The sequence below is a fragment of the Poecilia formosa genome, unplaced genomic scaffold, assembly GCF_000485575.1.
Source record: "Poecilia formosa unplaced genomic scaffold, Poecilia_formosa-5.1.2 Scaffold289, whole genome shotgun sequence".
In the NCBI taxonomy this organism is placed as follows: domain Eukaryota; kingdom Metazoa; phylum Chordata; class Actinopteri; order Cyprinodontiformes; family Poeciliidae; genus Poecilia; species Poecilia formosa.
Window position 1 is genome coordinate 683,958 of NW_006800228.1, and position 23,944 is coordinate 707,901.

The 23,944-nt window shown below is 40.8% G+C and overlaps 3 protein-coding genes across 9 annotated transcripts; all 3 read left to right on the top strand.

The window, feature by feature from the left end:
- Positions 1 to 456: 456 nt before the first annotated feature.
- LOC103151711 (interferon regulatory factor 2-like) lies at positions 457 to 4,366 on the top strand. 4 transcript variants are annotated; one of them, XM_007571897.2, is made up of 6 exons: positions 733 to 821; positions 2,095 to 2,324; positions 2,409 to 2,501; positions 2,581 to 2,680; positions 3,394 to 3,570; positions 3,666 to 4,366. In XM_007571897.2, exons 2-6 carry the CDS (start codon positions 2,322 to 2,324, stop codon positions 3,749 to 3,751), a joined length of 459 nt encoding a protein of 152 aa, XP_007571959.1. In that variant the 5' UTR covers positions 733 to 821; positions 2,095 to 2,321; the 3' UTR covers positions 3,752 to 4,366. The 4 variants fall into 4 exon arrangements, with proteins under 4 accessions (XP_007571957.1, XP_007571959.1, XP_007571961.1 ...); XM_007571896.2 differs by lacking the exon at positions 733 to 821 and adding an exon at positions 833 to 922; XM_007571895.2 differs by lacking the exon at positions 2,095 to 2,324 and having other exon boundaries at positions 457 to 821; positions 3,666 to 4,364.
- LOC103151718 (caspase-3-like) lies at positions 4,135 to 8,024 on the top strand. The gene is made up of 5 exons (XM_016681694.1): positions 4,135 to 4,242; positions 4,815 to 4,977; positions 6,715 to 6,890; positions 7,027 to 7,141; positions 7,231 to 8,024. Exons 1-5 carry the CDS (start codon positions 4,135 to 4,137, stop codon positions 7,461 to 7,463), a joined length of 795 nt encoding a protein of 264 aa, XP_016537180.1. The 3' UTR covers positions 7,464 to 8,024.
- Positions 8,025 to 11,169: 3,145 nt separating this feature from the next.
- On the top strand, positions 11,170 to 21,221 carry LOC103151712 (interferon regulatory factor 2-like). 4 transcript variants are annotated; one of them, XM_007571903.2, is made up of 10 exons: positions 11,393 to 11,481; positions 12,757 to 12,986; positions 13,071 to 13,163; positions 13,243 to 13,342; positions 14,056 to 14,232; positions 14,328 to 14,374; positions 15,773 to 15,893; positions 15,993 to 16,145; positions 16,758 to 16,795; positions 18,759 to 21,221. In XM_007571903.2, exons 2-10 carry the CDS (start codon positions 12,984 to 12,986, stop codon positions 19,023 to 19,025), a joined length of 999 nt encoding a protein of 332 aa, XP_007571965.1. In that variant the 5' UTR covers positions 11,393 to 11,481; positions 12,757 to 12,983; the 3' UTR covers positions 19,026 to 21,221. The 4 variants fall into 4 exon arrangements, with proteins under 4 accessions (XP_007571962.1, XP_007571965.1, XP_007571967.1 ...); XM_007571902.2 differs by lacking the exon at positions 11,393 to 11,481 and adding an exon at positions 11,497 to 11,582; XM_007571900.2 differs by lacking the exon at positions 12,757 to 12,986 and having other exon boundaries at positions 11,170 to 11,481.
- The last annotated feature ends 2,723 nt before the right edge of the window (positions 21,222 to 23,944 follow it).

Consider the following 23,944-nt stretch of genomic DNA (forward strand, 5'->3'; position numbering starts at 1 on the left):
GGTTTCAGTTAAAAAAGATGCATGAAACCTTCTGGTATGGTTTTGGCCCTTTCCAACAGCAGCAACCACAGATAATTTTCAGTTGCACACTCTGGAAAATAAAACGAAAATGCATTTTCTCAATAACTGCCGCAGCTGCTTGGCCTTGCACAAACGTATATGCACGGTTGTGAGAAGTTTCTAGTTTCGTTTCTGGCACCGGGCGCGTTAAAAAAAGAGGGCCGCGGTGGGTACGTGTGGGAGGAGGGAGAATTGAGGAAGCGAAAATGAAATCCAGTTCAAAGATCGTCTATGTATTTGTTGATGGCTACGCCAGTTGAAATAAATACACGTATTTTTGGTATTAAAGTAAAAGATGTCTTTTGCTAGTATTTTTTAACAATTTAAGCTTAAAACATGTAAATACGATTTCGGAGAGACCTTTAAACAAATTACAAATGTTCACGCGTAGATATTTTCGACTTCGAGGACGACAACAACAGCAGAAATATAAATCGGAGTGAGCGCTCTTCGTATGTTTCTGGGGAGCGCGCAAAGGATCTTTCGCGACTCCGCTCGAGACCGAGCTGAAGCGAGAGCACGAGAGCTTGCAGGGGGATTTCCAGCACGCGCCCTGACTTCCCGAAGCAGTCGTTGTTTTGCTTTCGGTCTGAATGCAGAAACAGAAATAAACCACCGACACCATCTTTCTTTTTTTTCTTTTCTTTTTTTTTTCTATGTGCATTTTAAAGCCTCGAAGCTGCTACGTTGTCCACCTCGAGCCCAGCGTGTTATTCTCCGACAGCGGCGCTGAGGAGCCACAGGCCGTCCAAACTGAGACGGTAACAGTTTTTATTTCCGCATATTAAAAGCTGTTGGCTGCGTACACAGTCATACGCAGCGACTTCCTACGGGACGACATGACAGCTCCTTAGCTCGCTCTGTAAGTGAAAGTACCCCTGTAGTTTTTTAGGCTTCGTTCGCCGGCGAGTTACTGGATTTATTTTCACTTTTGGCTTCGTTGTTTTTGGGTCAGCTCGCAGGCAGGCAGTAGACAAACAGAGCGCGGTAAACTTTTGACCTGACCTCCGCTGCTAAATTCAACTTTACTTCAATAAACGTGTCCACAACCGCATAGAGTTAGCGCTCGGAAAGCTAGTGTGTGCTGTAATTTTTGAACATATTATGAGTTAAATGTTCTCCTTGTTATTATGTCAGTTTATCCTTATCTAACTGTTTCTTCATTTACAGAGTTTGAGATATGAGAAATAAAATTACTTCTGAATAGTAATAGCGTTACTTATGAGAGTACCATGTTGAATTTTGCTTCATTATTGATAATTAATATTTTCACTGTATTATTGTATTTTATATATCGCCTGGTGGGAGAGTAGAACGCGATGGTGTGTTTTAGCCGCATTTGCAAAGCCAGTTGAACAAAGGTCGTTTCGGCAGAGTTAAAATTTTACTGAAACATCTGAGAGTTTTTAGAAGTGTGTCTCACATGTTTGACCAGGAAGGAAAGTGAGGCACAATAATTACAAGTGTTAAAACCAATAAGGATCAGGGTAACACACAGACACACACAGGGGGACTCAGCTGGATGTTCCAGGTCTGCTGCTTTTTAAAAAAGCTTGGTATGGTGCCATGTTACCTCGTTTGACCTTTTAGGGAGCTGTCTGTTACCAGAAGTGCCACATTAATGTGCAGCTGGGATCGTGGGTCCTGCTGGACTTTGATCATGTCCAGAACCAACATGAGCTTCAGGCTGGGGGAAATTTTCCTCCTTTGTGTGTCTTTTTTTTAAAGGAAACATTCTGCATTTGTTGTCTTGTCGGTTGAAATTTTTATCAGCTTCCTGTTGTATTTGTTCCAAGTATTTTTTTGTTTGTTTTCTAAGATCAGATTTTCTTAGCAAAAGTTTAAACCTGAGTAAAGTTTTATTTCTTTATTTAATGGCATCTCTCATTTCCAAACTAAATGAAACAAAAATATGTATTTATTCATCCATGTTTAGTCTGCTGTTAGAAATAAAATCTATCACTGTGAATCGGTAATTTGAAATGCACTGATGAGGATTTTTCTGGCCGTTATTGATTTGTGGTTTTCTTTTAGGTGAGCAGCCAGCTCTGATTGTGACCAGTTCCGATTTTTGATGGGGGGAAAACAAAAAGTGTTCCAGGCTTTTTGATATAAGTTATAGCTTTGGATCAAACAGGAAATGACAGGATTGCAAGATTACCCCGTTTATACATTTAAGCAGGCATTTAGAGCTACTTAAAGGACGATTGGCTGATTTATAATCTCTGCCTCATTTGATTGGTGCACCCCCAGTAATAATCATGGTATGCTGTCTTATTATTTGAGAAGAATTATTTAGATTTCGGTCAGTTCCAGCTGCTGCTTGTTAATACCTGTGATTGTTTTAGGTCACCATGCCTGTAGAAAGGATGAGGATGCGGCCGTGGCTGGAGGAACAGATCAACTCTTGTCAGATCCCAGGACTGAAATGGGTCAACAAAGTGAGTTGGTGTTTTTAACATTCTGATGTCGACTCATTCTGTGAAGTGAGATGCTGACAGGCTGGGTTGATTTTTTTAGGAAAAGAGAATCTTCCAGATCCCGTGGATGCATGCGGCTCGTCACGGCTGGGACCTGGAGAAAGACGCGCCGCTCTTCATGCGATGGGCCATACACACTGGTAACTGGAGCACACTCTCACTGCTTCTCCTTTCCTGTGGCTTTCAGTCTCATGTCTGACCAAACAGCGCTCTTAATTTTCTGTCACAAATCTGAGAAACTTCACAGTTGGGCAATGTTTATTGGTTTAGGAAAAAAAACAAAGTAAAAGCCAATCAGTTTTGGTCTCCAAACTGTGGAGGGAGGTGTCTCCTTCAGACTTTAGTTTCGCAAGAGTGAAATGGGTTTCCTACTCGGTCCTGAAAAGAATGGAATACAATTTTCAGTGCTTTCTGGGTCTGAATAAGCAAGGAATGGGGGAAAAAAATGGGTTTTGGAAAATGGATCTTTGCTTCCAGACTTTATATTTTGAAAAATGAGCTCAGTTTTTACATTTAAATGCCACAAATGAACAAGGTTCTCTTCACATTCTTTATGAATACAAAATAACCTTACAGCATCTGTGAATCGTGTATTTTTTTTTTCTTCCAATTTGACAAGTTCTGTCCTCATCTGTCACATAAAATCCCACTGAACATATGTACCTTTGGTTTTAACGTTATAATATGACAAATTTCATAACAACATGAAAAGTATTCAAAGCATTCTGAAAACATAATGTTGTAGTTGCATCCTTTTCTCTTTAAAAATAAAAATAGAAGCCTAAGCTAACCCTGCTATAATAATAAACCCACAAATCCACTCTAAGGTATTTCTCTTAACGTCCGTCTGCAGGCAAATACCAGCCCGGCGTGGACCGGCCCGACCCAAAGACCTGGAAGGCTAACTTCCGCTGCGCCATGAACAGCTTGCCTGACATCGAGGAGGTGAAGGACAAAAGCATCAAGAAAGGAACTAATGCCTTCAGAGTGTACAAGATGCTCTCATCCACAGAGAAGAGCTTGAAGAAAGGTGAGCTGCGCTCGTTCCTCCTCTGCTGTTTTACTCCTGGATTTGACTCAAAACACGTTTCCTGAATCCTCCCTCCGATCCGTGTCTCCTCGTAGGAAAGAAGAAGGCCGACAAGGAGGGAAAGTCCAAGGGAAGCAAAGAGGTAGGAAAACCTCTGGGTTTTCTTGTCACCACATCTTGATCCACGCTCTATGTAAACTTGATAAAAACCTGGTTTTCATAGTCCAGTTTGGCGGCATTGCCGAAATACCTTACCTAGAAGCGTTTTGCATAGCCTCGGCTCCTGCCAAGACGGAGAAAAACACTTCTAGAAAGCCTCATCAGGTCAGAGTGAAGTGGGAGAGATAAAGGTGAAGGGGGGGAGGGAACGGCTGAGTTGGAACAATCAGGTCTCCTTCCTGTTCCCACATGATGTAGAATTGCTCTGTGTTGGATCAGATAAGAGAGCGGCTCACAGTGGGAGGGATCGACTGCTCTGTCTGGGTGGGTGATGGTCGAGACATGCCTGCTTTGTTGTTGTAGCTCCCGGCTGGAGGTGCAGAAATCCAGTTGTTTGTCCTGCAAATGCAGGACGAGGTCGGTCAAAAGGTGTTGAGTGGAGTCACTGGAGAGGTGTCTGGAAGTCATCCATATTCATCGCTCCAGTCGGAGAATATCACAGCCTGCAGCACAGTACCGGCTCAAAACAAACTTCAGTTTATATTTACATTTCATGTCATAGGCTGATATAAAGTAGGGTATAATTGTATATATTTTGCATTGTTTCTAGTATTCGTAATTGCCTGTCATGATAAATTTTCATAGAAGTTATGAAACAACGATAATATCNGCTGGCAGGGGATTTACTGGTCCGATTCATTCAATGTATGAACTGAGCCAGAAATATGACTGAAGAACAGCTTCTCTTTAAGATGTTCACTTTTTTAAAAATCTGCTTTTTTGGAAGCAGATGGATAAAGTAGTTAAAGATGTGTTAAAACATACACATTTTATCTTATTTTGTATTCATAGGTATTTGCTCTTGCTTGGATTCATTAATTAATTTATTTTTTGTCATTCTTTGCTCTAACAAAAGAAGCCTTCAGTAGGACGGGTTTGATAAAATCCATTAAAACCTAATGTGTGTGTGAACTCACCCTGTTGTGGTATGTTTGGAAATTCTGCAAGGTTTAAAATGTTAGATTTCATCGGTCATGAAATGCAGGCCACCGATCTCACACTGGCTTTGTTGAACTAACATCCAGACGCTAAGCAGATTTCCTCTTTGTCTTCCTTCAGGAATGAAAGTCCGAAATGGGACCGATGTTGATGCTGCTAATGTTGCTAAGACATTCATTAAACTGGGTTACAAGATCAGATTGTTGAACGACCAGACCGTGGATAACATGATGAAACAGATGGATGCAGGTAACTGCAGCACCTCAACTGATCAACTCCAATTCGTTTAAATCACTGAGACTCCGGCACCGTCCTGGTACCTCACAAGAGGAATTGTTTCCATCGGGTATGTTCTTGTGACTCAGATGTTTTGGGCTGTTTGACCAAAGAACCTTATTCCATGTTCAATTGAGTCTTACCTGGTCATTCTCAACTTTAGGTGATTCATTATTAGATCGTCTATCCCAGAGGTTACTAAACTCTTTAGATTTTATACTAATGATTGCTTTTTAAGACACATGAAAGTGTTTTGACATTGTTTAGTGCTGAGTTGGTGGGAACATTTTGGACTGTGGCGTTGTTATCAAAACAGCCTCATGGAAGGTACTTCTCTCTACGGCAAACATGACAGACTAAGGTTCTGGATGACTTACAAAACTGGTAGAAACTTATTTATTCTGGAAAATCTCTCATCAATCAGCTTGTGGGGTTGCCTTTTATTCAAGGAATTGAGATTAATCACAGTTCTGAACAAGGAGCTGGATCAGAACAGCCTCCATGATCAGCTTCGCCCACAAGCCTTGGAGCACTTTGGTGAAGAACAGTGGATTTTCCAGCATGATGAAGCTCCGTGTCACAAGTTAAGAATGATAGCAAAGTGACTCAAAGAGCAGAACACAGACATTCTGACCTCCCAGATCTCAACCCCACTGGGAACCTGAGGTCAGTTTTTAAAAAGCTGGAGGCAGTGCCATGCCCAGTCATGTTGGATGAGGGAGTAGGCGCTCAAGTGGGAAAAAAGAGTACCTTATGCACCACATGGAACTGCTGGTTGACTTAGAAGTGTGAGCTTTTTTTTTTTACAAGCACAGTGTATGCGTCAATTATCAATTTCAAGTGCCAGTTTCAATTATCAATAGCCATATATTGTCTGATGCAGATGTTTAATTTTGTTCAGTACTCTACAGGTGGGAAACAACAGAACAGAGTAATTTCAAAATATGACCATAAGAATAATCCTCTACAGTGTACTTCTGCATGTAGTCAGCGTGATAGATGACAGAAACTGTCCTTAGATTCTTAGATTAATGAGGTTAACTACAAGCTCTGACAAGTGATATCAAATTTATGTTGGACAGAATTACAAGAATGTGGGGCAGTGGTAAGGATGTCTGCCTTTTAAATCCAGAAACGATACCTTGGGTACTATTCATTGTAATAATAAAAGCAGAAATTAGAACTGTTTTTGCCCAGAGGAAAAATAGGCAGGTCCTTTAGCATCCCTGGCACAAGGAGACATTGAAGCAAATGATCAGTTATGATCAGGATGGGTAGCCATCAGTCTTACTTTGGTTCACAAGTTGATATCCACCATGTTGGAGTGAATTACTGGATAATAAACTGTAAATATTGACTCTACACCATATGCAGATTTGTTGCAAACGTCTGTCAGACGCTGTCAATAGTTCATGCTAATGCCATAACAATAACACTGATGTACTGACGAAGAAATAAAAAAGAATAGTTTGGCTAACAGCATAACTCCACCGTATGGCCAGGCCACCTCATCCTGCCAGCAACGCAAAAATGTGACCCGTGCTACAATTGCCGCTAACTATAGTCAGTGGTAGGAAGAACCTTAAGCTCTCATTTTACCAGACCTTCACACAAATGAGTTTGTAACAATCATCAGAGTTGTGGCTTCCATTTGGTTCACAAATATACAGAAAAGCCCTGGTGTAAGGGCTTGTGTCGCTCTGTGTGCAGTGGCTAAGGAGGACCACAGTCAGAACGCCTCATTTGTGTGTGTGCTGCTCAGCCACGGAGAACAGGAGGTGATTTATGGCACTGATGGGTTCAAAAAGCTTGAAACGCTGATCGAATGCATTAAAGGACGTCGTTGCATGAGTCTGGTGGGGAAACCAAAGCTCTTCTTCATACAGGTCAGTTACAGTTCATTAGCTGAAAATGCTGCCTCATTCTAAGCTTTTCACCGTGGGTGTTTGGAGGGGGAATGGAGTGAATCGGTTTGTTTTTCACCTCCTTCTTTCTTTCACCTCGTCGATCTTTGCGTCCCAGGCGTGCAGAGGTTCGGAGTTTGACCATGGCATAGAGACGGACTCTGTAGTAGACGAAACGTCTGCCAAGATTCCTGTGGAGGCAGACTTTATGTACGCGTACTCTACTGTTCCAGGTAACTGACTCTGATTGGATTTCTCTTCAAATTCCATCTGGTTTGTTTTTACCTGAATTTCCTCTCTAACCCGTCACTCCACCTGACAGGCTTTTACTCCTGGAGAAACACCAGTAACGGCTCCTGGTTCATACAGTCACTGTGTGAAAGTCTGGATAAGTTCAGTGGACAGCTGGAGCTGATGCAGATCATGACGCGAGTCAACCACAAGGTGGCGTTCCACTTTGAATCTGCTTCCGACTTGCCTGGATTTAGTGGAAAAAAGCAAATTCCCTGTTTTGTGTCAATGCTGACCAAAGACTTTTACTTCCCTACTAAATGAGTTCATAAAGTGTTCACCTTTGGGATTCAGAAAGTACTTTCAAAGCATTCATTAGCATTTATTATTTTATTTGGAGTAAAAACAGAATTAGACGGTGTTTTTGTAAAAGAAACTGTTGTTTTCTGATTTCAGAAAAAACACATCAACCATTGTTTTTTTTTTTTTTTTTAGAAACTGTTAGGCCTATTGTGCAGAGGCGGTTCACTATCAGGGGTAAAACTAAAACAGCAAAAGAACATCAGACTAAGTGAAATATGATGGTGGCTGTGTGATGGCAGGGGCAGTTTTGTTTCTTCAGAACCAGGACAACTTCCAGAATTTGATAGAATCATGAATTTTTGCTCTCTACCAAAACATCCTTAAGGAGGTTGTCTGACCATCAGTACTTACTGTTAAAACTTATGGACACTACTATGTAGCAGGACAATGAGGAAAATGATGATGTACGTTCAGATCTTAGATTTGGGGTGCAATAAGTTTTTCACATCCATCACACAGAGGCGGGTTGGTCATTGTATTTTTTTTTTCCTCTTAATATATAAAATAATTTGAAAACCTGTATTTTGTTTTTACTCAGGTTATCTTTGTCATTAAAATTTCTTTGTTTTCTCCAAATTATTGTAGAATTGTTTTCACTTTGATTAATGAACACAAGAGGGAGACGGTTATCGGCTTTAGCGGCAGAGGCTTCCAGGATGAACATTTGATGGTTTCCAATGAGGTTTATTACAGCCTCCCACAATGTTCCAGGTCCTTAAAGACATATTCCTCCTGCTTTGATTACAATTTCACTCTGACTGTTAGGATTAATGATCTCCCTAGTCCCAGACAATATTATTAGAATGATAGAATCAGCCACTTAATAATCCTACTACTGATTTTAATACTGTTATAAACAAAAAAAAGTATCCCTTAAACTCTAGATTATTAGATAAATACTATTAGATGGAGTCACACTGGCAACTGTTTCTATTGAGACATTTAGAGAGCAGAGGTTAATCCATCACGTCACATCTAAATCAGATAGCTGTCCTTTGAATAAGTTAGCGCAAACCTCACTACAGGAATTTGCTTTCAACTCACAATTCCATGAACACAATTCCTAATAAGTTATCTCATAACACATTTCAGAAGCATCTAGTCTTCCCAAAAACCTGTCGGGACCTGCTACATCCCGGAACACGGTTTCTGAGAACTCCAGCTGTTCCACTTACTCTGTTTGTCTTCCTGGAACAAACTTGTTCTGATAACAAATATTTCAGCTCTGAGTTGTTCCAGAAATATGACTCCGTTAGCGTGTAGTGCAGCATTTCAGCTGCCTTTCACTTTAATCAAATGAATTGTTTTTCCATTGTTGAGGAGATTTTGTAACTCCCTGCAAGAATGAGGTGGATTATTTAAGATAATCAGTGAATCAGCTAACGTTGTTAGCTAGTTTTTCTTTACTTGCTGTGTTTCTGAACCAGTGGATGCTGTAATGTGTTCTGAGACCCCAACAAGGTTCTCTTTCAGATTTTTGATGGATTCATTACAGTTATGGGAAAATGTTTCTATTTTTGCTGTTTTTGTCAAACTAATGTGTCAAAAACAGCACTGGGGTACTGGGTAAAAAAAACATTCACAGAGCTGTAAGGTTTAGCCTTAGACTGGTTGGCTGTCTTTATCCAAACCCACATAGTTCTTGTTGTAAAATATCCATATGTTAATTAGCACTGCACGGGCGCAGCTAGCTACTTTCTGAGGTGTATAGGAACACAATACATAACCACAGAACACCGTTGGAAGATGATGATGATTAACAAGACGGGTGTAATTTGCATTCCATGAGAAATAGTAAATAAATAAATGAATAATCAATGTGGGCCTGCGGCCACTAGAGGAAGCTATTGGAAGATTTAGAGCAGGTCTTCACTTGTTTCAGGAACTCAACCATTTGTTAAATTTAACCCTTAAAACAGGTTGTTTTTTTTTTTATACTTTCAGAATCCTCTTCACACACACACACACACACACACACACACACACACATATACGCCCTGTAAAATTCTGTAAATAACTTGGCGCCCCTCCTCTCCTAAATCATGCACGACTTAGATGACCAAACTTTCCCTGTTGATGTTTAAACTGTGCCCGTCTGTTCACCGCACCCCGCCCTGAGTATCGCCTGCAGAACACGTGTGGCACAAACAGATAATCCCTGTCTGTGGCGAACGAAGCCGTAAAACAACACAGAGTTGGTAACTGACACTTCCCAACACAGTGATTTTCCGTTCCTCAATGAAACATGTTGTTTTCTTTATAGCATAAACAGAAAGTATGCACATGTGTATTATCTGCAATCCATATAAAATTCCCAAGAGTTTACTAAAAATCTGCTTGGACTTCAATTGTAAAACTTACATTTTCACCTGGCGAGATTATAATTGAGCTTTCCTGCGGAAATCGGTTTCGGCATTAAAAAGAAGATAAAAATGGAAAAACAACAACAAGAAAGGAAACACTAGTAGCAGAGTAGAGGATCTGTGGTGCTCAAGGCCTGTTTCTTTGTCTAAAAACCAAAAATGTGTGTTTCAACAGGATAATGAACCATAAGGCAAATCAGCATTAAAATGGTTCATCAGACAACATGGTTTTTCTTCAGTAGCAATCTCAGTCCTTAAACCTAAACCAAAATCTTCTGGTGTAGCATAAAAGAGGACCTAGGATCTAAATATACAAAAAGGATAATTAATATCTCTGTATGTTCTCCAACTTTGTGAAATGTTATGGGTAAACAAATACTGTCCTGCATGTATAAACTGTTGATAAAAGGAATACTGACAACTGATCAGATTGTTGTTACAATCTCCTAATATATTAGGGAGCAATATTTGTGTATGCTACTGGAATAAAATGAAGCTATTTTAGATGTATTTTTATCAGGGATGCTAACAGCTTCATCAGTAAATCTAAATGTTTTATACATTCATTTAGAAATTTTGCAAATCTGCTTTTGTAACGTTTCAATGTTTGTATAAACTGCTCATTGCTAACATTTAAGACATTTAAAATTGGAATCTAAACATTCACTTTTTATTTTATGTATTTCTTTTATACCAATTTCTTTTGTTTTTAAATTATTAATTTTTTTATGTGTACTTTAATGTTTTTTTTTAAAACAGATTCATTTTCTTCAGCTGTACGTTTCATCTACATTCGGTTTCAGTTAAAAAAGATGCATGAAACCTTCTGGTATGGTTTTGGCCCTTTCCAACAGCAGCAACCACAGATAATTTTCAGTTGCACACTCTGGAAAATAAAACGAAAATGCATTTTCTCAATAACTGCCGCAGCTGCTTGGCCTTGCACAAACGTATATGCACGGTTGTGAGAAGTTTCTAGTTTCGTTTCTGGCACCGGGCGCGTTAAAAAAAGAGGGCCGCGGTGGGTACGTGTGGGAGGAGGGAGAATTGAGGAAGCGAAAATGAAATCCAGTTCAAAGATCGTCTATGTATTTGTTGATGGCTACGCCAGTTGAAATAAATACACGTATTTTTGGTATTAAAGTAAAAGATGTCTTTTGCTAGTATTTTTTAACAATTTAAGCTTAAAACATGTAAATACGATTTCGGAGAGACCTTTAAACAAATTACAAATGTTCACGCGTAGATATTTTCGACTTCGAGGACGACAACAACAGCAGAAATATAAATCGGAGTGAGCGCTCTTCGTATGTTTCTGGGGAGCGCGCAAAGGATCTTTCGCGACTCCGCTCGAGACCGAGCTGAAGCGAGAGCACGAGAGCTTGCAGGGGGATTTCCAGCACGCGCCCTGACTTCCCGAAGCAGTCGTTGTTTTGCTTTCGGTCTGAATGCAGAAACAGAAATAAACCACCGACACCATCTTTCTTTTTTTTCTTTTCTTTTTTTTTTCTATGTGCATTTTAAAGCCTCGAAGCTGCTACGTTGTCCACCTCGAGCCCAGCGTGTTATTCTCCGACAGCGGCGCTGAGGAGCCACAGGCCGTCCAAACTGAGACGGTAACAGTTTTTATTTCCGCATATTAAAAGCTGTTGGCTGCGTACACAGTCATACGCAGCGACTTCCTACGGGACGACATGACAGCTCCTTAGCTCGCTCTGTAAGTGAAAGTACCCCTGTAGTTTTTTAGGCTTCGTTCGCCGGCGAGTTACTGGATTTATTTTCACTTTTGGCTTCGTTGTTTTTGGGTCAGCTCGCAGGCAGGCAGTAGACAAACAGAGCGCGGTAAACTTTTGACCTGACCTCCGCTGCTAAATTCAACTTTACTTCAATAAACGTGTCCACAACCGCATAGAGTTAGCGCTCGGAAAGCTAGTGTGTGCTGTAATTTTTGAACATATTATGAGTTAAATGTTCTCCTTGTTATTATGTCAGTTTATCCTTATCTAACTGTTTCTTCATTTACAGAGTTTGAGATATGAGAAATAAAATTACTTCTGAATAGTAATAGCGTTACTTATGAGAGTACCATGTTGAATTTTGCTTCATTATTGATAATTAATATTTTCACTGTATTATTGTATTTTATATATCGCCTGGTGGGAGAGTAGAACGCGATGGTGTGTTTTAGCCGCATTTGCAAAGCCAGTTGAACAAAGGTCGTTTCGGCAGAGTTAAAATTTTACTGAAACATCTGAGAGTTTTTAGAAGTGTGTCTCACATGTTTGACCAGGAAGGAAAGTGAGGCACAATAATTACAAGTGTTAAAACCAATAAGGATCAGGGTAACACACAGACACACACAGGGGGACTCAGCTGGATGTTCCAGGTCTGCTGCTTTTTAAAAAAGCTTGGTATGGTGCCATGTTACCTCGTTTGACCTTTTAGGGAGCTGTCTGTTACCAGAAGTGCCACATTAATGTGCAGCTGGGATCGTGGGTCCTGCTGGACTTTGATCATGTCCAGAACCAACATGAGCTTCAGGCTGGGGGAAATTTTCCTCCTTTGTGTGTCTTTTTTTTAAAAGGAAACATTCTGCATTTGTTGTCTTGTCGCTTGAAATTTTTTTTCAGCTTCCTGTTGTATTTGTTCCAAGTATTTTTTTGTTTGTTTTCTAAGATCAGATTTTCTTAGCAAAAGTTTAAACCTGAGCAAAGTTTTATTTCTTTATTTAATGGCATCTCTCATTTCCAAACTAAATGAAACAAAAATATGTATTTATTCATCCATGTTTAGTCTGCTGTTAGAAATAAAATCTATCACTGTGAATCGGTAATTTGAAATGCACTGATGAGGATTTTTCTGGCCGTTATTGATTTGTGGTTTTCTTTTAGGTGAGCAGCCAGCTCTGATTGTGACCAGTTCCGATTTTTGATGGGGGGAAAACAAAAAGTGTTCCAGGCTTTTTGATATAAGTTATAGCTTTGGATCAAACAGGAAATGACAGGATTGCAAGATTACCCCGTTTATACATTTAAGCAGGCATTTAGAGCTACTTAAAGGACGATTGGCTGATTTATAATCTCTGCCTCATTTGATTGGTGCACCCCCAGTAATAATCATGGTATGCTGTCTTATTATTTGAGAAGAATTATTTAGATTTCGGTCAGTTCCAGCTGCTGCTTGTTAATACCTGTGATTGTTTTAGGTCACCATGCCTGTAGAAAGGATGAGGATGCGGCCGTGGCTGGAGGAACAGATCAACTCTTGTCAGATCCCAGGACTGAAATGGGTCAACAAAGTGAGTTGGTGTTTTTAACATTCTGATGTCGACTCATTCTGTGAAGTGAGATGCTGACAGGCTGGGTTGATTTTTTTAGGAAAAGAGAATCTTCCAGATCCCGTGGATGCATGCGGCGCGTCACGGCTGGGACCTGGAGAAAGACGCGCCGCTCTTCATGCGATGGGCTATACACACTGGTAACTGGAGCACACTCTCACTGCTTCTCCTTTCCTGTGGCTTTCAGTCTCATGTCTGACCAAACAGCGCTCTTAATTTTCTGTCACAAATCTGAGAAACTTCACAGTTGGGCAATGTTTATCGGTTTAGGAAAAAAACAAAGTAAAAGCCAATCAGTTTTGGTCTCCAAACTGTGGAGGGAGGTGTCTCCTTCAGACTTCAGTTTCGCAAGAGTGAAATGGGTTTCCTACTCGGTCCTGAAAAGAATGGAATACAATTTTCAGTGCTTTCTGGGTCTGAATAAGCAAGGAATGGGGGAAAAAAATGGGTTTTGGAAAATGGATCTTTGCTTCCAGACTTTATATTTTGAAAAATGAGCTGAGTTTTTACATTTAAATGCCACAAATGAACAAGGTTCTCTTCACATTCTTTATGAATACAAAATAACCTTACAGCACCTGTGAATCTTGTGTATTTTTTTTTCTTCCAATTTGACAAGTTCTGTCCTCATCTGTCACATAAAATCCCACTGAACATATGTACCTTTGGTTTTAACGTTCTAATATGACAAATTTCATAACAACATGAAAAGTATTCAAAGCATTCTGAAAACATAATGTAGTAGTTGCATCATTTTCTCTTTAAAAATAAAAATAGAAGCCTAAGCTAACCCTGCTATAATAATAAACCCACAAATCCACTCTAAGGTATTTCTCTTAATGTCCGTCTGCAGGCAAATACCAGCCCGGCGTGGACCGGCCCGACCCAAAGACCTGGAAGGCTAACTTCCGCTGCGCCATGAACAGCCTGCCTGACATCGAGGAGGTGAAGGACAAAAGCATCAAGAAAGGAACTAATGCCTTCAGAGTGTACAAGATGCTCTCATCCACAGAGAAGAGCTTGAAGAAAGGTGAGCTGCGCTCGTTCCTCCTCTGCTGTTTTACTCCTGGATTTGACTCAAAACACGTTTCCTGAATCCTCCCTCTGATCCGTGTCTCCTCGTAGGAAAGAAGAAGGCCGACAAGGAGGGAAAGTCCAAGGGAAGCAAAGAGGTAGGAAAACCTCTGGGTTTTCTTGTCACCACATCTTGATCCACGCTCTATGTAAACTTGATAAAAACCTGGTTTTCATAGTCCAGTTTGGCGGCATTGCCGAAATACCTTACCTAGAAGCGTTTTGCATAGCCTCGGCTCCTGCCAAGACGGAGAAAAACACTTCTAGAAAGCCTCATCAGGTCAGAGTGAAGTGGGAGAGATAAAGGTGAAGGGGGGGAGGGAACGGCTGAGTTGGAACAATCAGGTCTCCTTCCTGTTCCCACATGATGTAGAATTGCTCTGTGTTGGATCAGATAAGAGAGCGGCTCACAGTGGGAGGGATCGACTGCTCTGTCTGGGTGGGTGATGGTCGAGACATGCCTGCTTTGTTGTTGTAGCTCCTGGCTGGAGGTGCAGAAATCCAGTTGTTTGTCCTGCAAATGCAGGACGAGGTCGGTCAAAAGGTGTTGAGTGGAGTCACTGGAGAGGTCTCTGGAAGTCATCCGTATTCATCGCTCCAGTCGGAGAATATCACAGCCTGCAGCACAGTACCGGCTCAAAACAAACTTCAGTTTATATTTACATTTCATGTCATAGGCTGATATAAAGTAGGGTATAATTGTATATATTTTGCATTGTTTCTAGTATTCGTAATTGCCTGTCATGATAAATTTTCATAGAAGTTATGAAACAACGATAATATCGTTGTTTTGAGATCATCTTCAAGTAATGTAATGGTAATGGCACAGTAATGCAAAACACATTCTCAAAGATAAAGAACATTTTGCACTGGAACAGGAACCTATTAACAAAACAAAAACAACAAATAAAATGAATTATTTAGTCTCTGTAAGCAAAATTGTCCTTCATAAAAATGGCTGGTTGAGATCAAAGCCCCTGACTGAAGACTTTTGTCATCCAGTTTGTAGTTGGAAAAAGAGAAAAACGAGAAATCATGCAAATGGAAATTATTGAGCTAATTTTAATTTATCGTACAATTAATTGATTTGGTGCTTATTGTGTCAGGCCTAGATATTAGGAGTGCACCGATTGCAATTTTCTGGCCAGTTGCTGATATTTTGCTGCATCAATTGTTGTACTCCTAATTGCACACATGAAAATTGTGTTGTTGTTTTTTTTACATGTTTGTGAAGCTATTGGTGTATTTAAATGAGCTGTACAGGTACAGAGTCATCAAATACATTTATAATTCAGTACATTATCAGTACAATCATTTTTAGTCAATTTAGCACTGTTTCTCTATGTTGGATCGGTATCAGCCGATCCTAAACCGCAGGTATCGATATCGGTATCTGTATCGGATAAAAGTGGGTCAGTGCATCCCTAATCTTTATATACTGCATTTTTCAGTTACGTTTGTCTACATCCAACCTCTCCTCTTCCTTTGCCCCTCAGGGAGCCGCTCTGTCTCCAAACACGACTTTTTCTGAAGCTCACTCCGGACCCGTCGACTGTTCCAAGCAGCTTGCGCTCAAAGAAGAGACCCGGGAGCTCACAGTGTCCAACAGTGGATCAGGTACTGCCGCTGTGTTTTGTGTCGCCCTGCGCCACCGGAGTGCGCTGGACTCCCTTGTGTTCATGCTCAGTGTGTTGTGTGTGTGTGTCTGACCTGCAGCGCTCCACAGTCCGGCCGGGGACCACCTGATCCACTGCGAGCAGCTGCCGGACGTGTGCCAGACCATCGAGGTGACCACCGAGAACGAGGATCAGACCGTTAGCTCCTCCCACTCGTACCCGCTGCAGATCTCTCCTGTATCTTCATGCTGCGGTGAGACACCATACACACAAACACATCCTCCTAACCGCAGCATGTTACGAGGAACAGAAAAAAAAAGCCCAAATAATGCACCTACGGGCTCCTGACCACATGGGAACCTCTTTTACATCATTGTGGTTTCAATACAGAGGATTGGCTTTCCTCAACTCTGTATCTGATCGGCTGTTTATGTTCTGCCTGAGCAATAAAAAAAAAACCCTGTGGTTTGGATGCTAAACTGTTAGCATCAGTCTCTGTCCAAACCAGCTGCATGGGTGAAAACAGAGGGGTACACCTCTTTATCAACCCAACTACTTCCAGAACATTTTGTTAGTTTACTTATTTTATGTTTTTATCTCTGCTTACATAAAAGCAGATAACTGCTCCTCTCTTCTAGCTACTAGCCGGTTTATCTCGTGTGTTCGTGACCCGTCATTCAGGCCCAGCTTGATCTATGGGTGTCAGCTCTGCTTGCTTGTGTGTGTTTGTTTGCATAGCTAACATTCAGAGTTGTGTGTAGCAGCAACAGCAGTGTGTGTGCGTGTATGTGTTGGGGGCAGGGGGTTAATTGTCAGGCCTGCATGTGTGGTTTTACCTCCGTTTTCCTGTCTCCTCCGACTGCAGGCAGCGACACAGAGAGCGACACAGAAGACAACAGAGAGGTGGGTCTCACACTTAACACACACACACACCAAAGAGCGCTGAATGAATCAGCAGCTGGACCAGTTTTCAGATAAACAGGTTTTTACCTGCTCAAACAGGGTGTGTGTGTGTGTGTGTGTGCGTACATCATAAAGTTTTGGAGCGTTGTCCCTGACTGTGATGAGAGTTTGTGGTGCATCTCAGAGGCTCAAAGCGTTTTTATTATTACGTGTTGAGTTAGGTGTGTGTGTGTGTGTGTGTGTGTGTGTGTGCGCGCGCGCGGATGCGTGTGTGTGTTCCTTCCTGTAAGGTTGCAAAAGAGTGAGAAAAGGGAGGGCTCTGTCAGGAACCACCGCAGTCAAACATTAACAGTTTGATCTCTGGTTGTCCTTTTGTCTATCACCACATGCTAACAAGATGTTCTGTCCTGAGCCGCAACACAGGAATCCACCTGCACTTCCACACAGAGGAGATGCTCTTTTAGCTAATTTTGCACACACTACTGATGGCTAAATATTTACACTGAGTCACACACACATGTTGATTCAACAGCAAGGACCGTTTAGCTGCTTTATGTTTGGTGTTGTAATAGTATTACCACACCTTGGACTTTCCTGCATTATGTTTCAGCACATTTCAGTGGGACAAAACAAGGTGGCACTTTATGAGGAAATAAACAAAAATCTTAAAAGTGTATATAGTCCTCTTTACTTAAATACAGCAAACTAAAATTCAGCGCAGTAATGTATCCCAACCTTTTATCATCTCACAGATAGACCTGTCACAATAACTCATTTTGCGATAAACAACAATATTGTCATTTTTTGATACCATGTTCAACTTTTACAGTAATAGTGGTTTATTAATGCAAGTACAACCTCTCAGAGATCAAACAGTTTTTAATTTCTAAGGAAACTTTTAACACTGGAACTGGTAAACAGCATAAACATTCCAAATAAATAAACAAAACAATAATTAAAATGGATTATGATGTCTCTGTTGCCAAAAGTGATTTTCAAAATATGTCATTCAGCTTTGACAAGGAAAACAGGCAAAAGGGGCAGGTAGTGGAAACTATCAACTTGGTCCTGGGTGTCAAATGTTTCTCAAGATGGTGGCTTTTCAACAATGTTAAAGGGGAGCATCTCTTTGACGATTGTTGCCCACGTGGAAATGATCAGTCTCATTTTAATTTATCATTCGATTATTTGATCTATTCCTTCTTGCGACTGACTAACTCACAGAGAAATATTCAATCCAAACTTAAGGCAGACATCCACACCCTTCGCTGGGACTTTTCAAAATTTGTCAGGGGTGAAGTCATGCCCTCCCAGGGACGGTTAGTTACACTTCAATTATCTTTCATGAGAAACTGATCTTATCTACTGATCTTATCTGTCTACACCAAGGTCTGAAAATCAGCCACTGTCCCTTTTGTTGTGCTGTGACAGAGAGCTGACCCACCCAACAGGTCAGGTCTGCACGTGCCTGGTTAACAATAGTCACCTCACCCTAACTTAGCAACTTGTTGCTATATTTAGCAACGTTTCAGACAAAAAAAAAAAGAAAAAAAAAAGGTATTGGCCAAAGTTGGAATCGGCAGGTCAGGTTTGCAAACTGTAATTGATGCACCCTTCCTACGGTTCAAATGAGACCAAATCTAACTTTTGTGTGCAAAATGCTAATCAAGGCAGCAAACTTTGACCATGAACACTATTCCCACAATAAATCTTGGTAGAATACATTTCATTCATAAAATAAACTTTGAAAACCACGTTATGGTGCCACTTCAGAATAATGGATGCCTTTTTATTCCTTCCTGTAAAGTCTCCTTCCAATACATGACAAAATGTGAAAAAGTCCAAGAGTTATGAACACTTTGCTATGCAGCTCAACCCCAGGTTCACATCAGTTTGCATCAGAAATTGTCCACGATATGTACATCATTTTTTAAATGTTCCTTCTTCTTGTTCCCACCAACAGGCTCTCGGTCCGACGTGGAAGCGGGAATACCCGTCGGTCCTCAGAATCCCGCCGTGCTCCCTCCCCGGCATGGCTTCGTTCGTCAACCCGAGCAAACCAAACTTCCGGGTCACCAGCCTGAAGGACCCCACGCCTCTCATCAGCTACCACATCGACAGCTGGACGCCGGCCTGCGGCCAAAACTCTCACACGCCCCCATCGAGCAGCCACGCTCACGAGGTGCGTGCAAGCGTCATTAGAAAAACCTCGGACGTCACTTCCTCCTGACCCCTGACCTTGGATGAAGGGGTGAGAGGGAGGAACAGTCGCTTCCGGAGAACATGTGGGCTACGTCGGAGCCTAAAACACCTGTGTGGATCTTCAGTTCTCTTAGTTTTCCCTTTCGACCGACTGACACTCAGCTGGACGTACCGGTCTGCCAAGCGGTGAACATTTGACCGTCAGCGTGGGGGCCGGGTTTACAAGCTGCAGACCACTTCCACCTGAGTGGGTACATTAGGACCATACCGACGCCCTCCGTGTGCCACCGGTGGTATTTATGTGCAGCTTAAGTAGCTTCACACGCCTTTTTAGAAATGAGAGGTTCTCTGCATTTTTAAAAGTTCGGCTTACCAAAGATTAGTTTAATTCAGTCCGTTAGTTTCGACAAGTTAAATGTTGCAGCCTGTTTGCAATCATGTTCCTTATCGCCACATTTAACCAAAGCAAGCACCTAACTACCAAGTTAAATGCTTTGCTGGGGACACATGGAGCTGGTATGTGGCGTCGCCATCCCAATCGGTTCAGATCAGCAGATTAATTATAATGTATTTATACTCTCAATCACTGGCCCCACAGTGGACAGCAGGCCGCATGGATCTGTCTCCTCAGGACACTGGACTCGCCATTACTACAGCAGGGGGACTAACACCGTCCTCCTGGTGTCCATAATGTACATAGCTCTTTTGTATGTGGGTTTTTGATTGCTTTAGCACCTTACAGGCAGCGCACTGGTTGGTGTGTGTGTATGCGTGTGTGTTTGTGAGTCTGAGAGAAACGGGGAGCAAAGCTTTACTTGCGGATATGTGCCTTTTGATGTGGCTGGGTTCAAACTAGGCATGGGCCTGTATGAGATTCTTAATCCTGACACAATGAGATCCTCAAATTTTGACAAAATGGGTGAAAAACATGAGTTATGTTCAATATTATTTAAACCATTTTACTTCAAGCACCAAGAAGTTTGTTTCTGATGGGAAATGAGATGGAACATGATGAAAAAAATGAAATGGAAGTTATCTCTTGACACCGGCTACCGGCCCATGCTTACTTGAAGTTAACTGTGCTTTAGCCTGCTAGCGGCAAACTCTACACCTCGGAAAGTCGCTCTTGTGCCTTTTTATACGTAAGATATGCATATGAATTTATTCCTTTGATTTTGTTCTACTTTTAAAGCACCCCTGGGGGGAGGGGCAGTTTAATTTGAGTGCACAGATCTCCCCTTCGCCCTGCACAGAAACACTGAGCTGCACTGACGAGGCAGTTATGCTCAGGAGTCATCGGTCCCTGCTATGAGGAAACGGGATCCATTATTAAGGGTTGCTAACAGCTAACAGGCTAAAGCGCAGCCAACAGGAAGATGATGGATCCACTGTGGGAACCAAACCCCCTCCCTCCAGAGTGTAACACTGGATTCACTCAGTCGTTATGGTGATTTTTGTTTTATATATATATATATATATATATAAAGACTCACTGGATCAAAGGGGGTTGTTGCTTGCTTTACTGCAAAAATCTTTTCATACTTGTGCCTTTTTTTAATGATTACTCAATGACGGAAAAGGCTCATTTCAGTCTGTAGTTGCAGCTCGTGAATCCTGCCTGCATCATGTAATATTTAAAGCAAATTCTGCTAATAACTGAACTAAAAGCAGTCTGCTTTTTTATTTGTTTTGTTTTGTTTTGTTTTTGTGTTTGGAATCAGTGTAACTATTTCGAGTGGACGCAGAAATCTACACGAGGTGTTTCCTGGTATATAAAACGGGAATAAAAATATGAGGAAATTGCTGATCAGAACAGCTGGCGTAACAACGAAAACATTCTGAAAGTCCACCGATTTGTGTTGCCTTAACAGTAGCCTCACAGCAACATCCTGCGTGCGCTTTTCCACAGATTTAGTTTCTTCCGCTTTATGTTGGTTAGAGACGAGCAGTGAAAGCTGACAGGAGATGTTTCTGTTGTCCAGAGTAATTTAGAGCCATTAAATCTCTTATCAGGAAGGAGTTGTCCCTCTTGGTGTTCAGCAGCACACTCTCTTAAAGGACAATGTAACTATTTAGCTGAAAGGAAAAAACAACCAACCATGAAAATGAAAATTACATTTGCTCTGCTTTTCATCCTGCCACCCGTGTCTGTCTGTAACATTGTGAAATCTACATGTGAATCAACATGTTCAACTGAAAATAAAATGTTTTTATATTTATCCTGCTTTCAGTTGGATTTTTATGACTGTCACAGTTGAACTCTTTTTTTATCTCTGGTATAGGTAGTAAGAGCAGAGTCCAGCTCTTTTTTTTACAGCCGCTGAGCCTCAGAGAGCTCGTATATCTGTGGCTGTTAAGATAAAAACAAAGTGACGGCTCGTCAGAGACCTTTTTGTTGGGAAACTGACCATTACTGCTGCTTGGGCCGGGACTCGACTTTGAGATAAGGATTAAAGGTTTTGCTGCTGAACAGTGCAAGTTAGCACCTGTAATGACTGAAACTGGAGTAACCGGTATGAGTGGTTCAGGTATTTGTCAGATGAGGCCTTGCTCTGCACACATACACACACTCACTCACAGAGAGAGAGACAGAGACAGTCGCTTCATTCAGTTTATCCAGAGCTCTAACGTCTGTTTCAGTTTCAGTTGCTTTTCTCGGTTCTCACTCTGCTTCCTGTTTTTCTCAGGTCCCAGCGGATGGCTGGCCAGTTGCCTTGACAACTGCTAACCACATGCCATTAGTCATAGTAAACAGTCTGTCAGTATGTCCGCTTTTTTTTGTTGTTTTCTTTAGGATATATATCAAGACCTTAATCTGGACTTCAACAGTTTCGACAGGAATCTCAAAGTGTGCTCATTTGAATGTGTAGTTAATGGGAAAACCTTTTCTTCATTTTTATCCTTCCACTAAGTTAAAACTCTTGTTTTTTGTTAAATAGTGGACTCTTTTTATAGAATGTCGCCATATTTACGAACATATGTTTACATTTTGTAAAAAAAAAAAAAGAGGAAAAAAAATCATACCGTAACTTTAAGGTTAAAAAACACTTTGTCTAATTCAGTAAACGGATAAAACAGGCTATTTTTTAAAGAAAGATGTTTCACTGCTGCCATCTAATGTCCAAATTTAGAATTACAACCACTGACCCACCATTACAATAGCTTTATCCAAGGTATTCAGGAAGGTATTTATGTGAAAGAAAAATATGAAATTCATAGACACCATCCTGCCGGCTTCACCCCATGGTTCTCCACCCCATTCCACAATTTAAGTGAAAATATGTATAGAGCATACATCCCTAACACTTGTGTAAATCTTTCATCATATCTTTTCAAGGGACACCACCAATGGTAGGTTTCTGGCCAATCACTGAGCTTTAAAAGGATCCAGATTCCTATCTTGGCTTATACAAATTTCTGTTTTTTTCTTTTGTTTTTTGTCTTTTTTTTTTCTCTGAAAGGTTGCCAAATATAAAGGAGTCTGTCAGTCAGTCCTCTCATGGCAGAATAAATGAGGACAATAACTGATTTTCAGTCCTTTTTGGAGACAGACAAGATTGGTGGATAATGTTTTCTCTCTGAACCAAATAAGTTTATGTTGGTCTCAACAGACCACAGGTTCCAGTGATCATGTCCTCAGTCTGCTTGTCTTCAGCAGACTAATTTGACGCAGTGTGTAGTGTACGGTCTGAACAGTGACAGGCTGATTTCTCTTGCTATTGTGGCATGCAGCAAACGGAAATCATTTTGGTGATTCCAACCAAAATCACCAAACAAGAGCCTAAAACAAGAGAAGTTTGTTCTGATTTGAGAATGTTTTTTTTTTTTTTAAGAGTATGTAAACTTCTGGTTTCAACTATAAGTAACTAGAATGTTAATCTGCCCCTTTAAACAATATTTATTGTGAGTCACCACTGTATAAATAATGATTTGTCATGGTTCCATTTTCTCATAAGGAAGCAAACCTGATTCTGTAGTGTTCATGCAGTTTCTGTAAAGCCAGCTGTCTTCATCACTGTCCTTCTCTCTTCTATTGCAGCAGAAGAAAAGAAAGGAAAACTCTGGCTCTCATTACAAAGTTAAAGTAATGTAAACCTTCAGGGCCTTCCTCTAGCTATGTTTTATTAGTGCACATTTTCAAACCAATTTGCAGTAATTTAAGCTGTTCCAACCATATTAACAAGAAAAAGACGTGAAGCTATTATTTCTGATCTAAATTGGCTTACACTACGCCAACAGGACTGTATATTTCTCATGTCTCAGCAGGAGAATACAGCAGCAGATTCTTGTTTTCAATTCTACCTTGTTTAGTCCATCCTGAAGTCTTTTACAAGCAAATCGTGTTCGGACTTTGCAGATTTATTCACAAACAAAACTCAGATGATACGAGCGGTTTGTGGCTCCACCTCTGATTACTTGGTTCTCAGAGCTGGATAAGAAGATAAATTATTGAGTGATTTATCTGATAAAAAAAAAACTGCCTTATTATAAGGTAATACAAGCCCATATATAACCTAACATTTTTGCCAAAGATCGTTAAAACAACGATTCAGGTAATTTAATAATTTCTTATTTTAAAAGTTTCTTTACTGCTGCCCAGTCAGGTTTTGATTCCCATGTTTGTTTTGATCAAAACAAACTGTAAACGTTGGTGAGATGGTCAGATATGCTCAGACCAAGACCAATTTTGGCACATTAATCAAAGCTCTCATGTGGGGTTCCTCAAGGCTCTGTTCTCGGGCCACTTTTATTTAACAGCTTCATGCTCCCTCTAGCTCAAATTATGGAGTATCTCATCTCTTAATGTCTGTATGCTGATAATGCACAATTTTGGAGATTAACACCATTATCATTGTTATAATTTACTGCAGCTTATCAGTTCATTTTGGTCAGATGTATTTAAAATTTGGATGCTCATATTTTTTTCATTCCTCTCTGAAAACATTT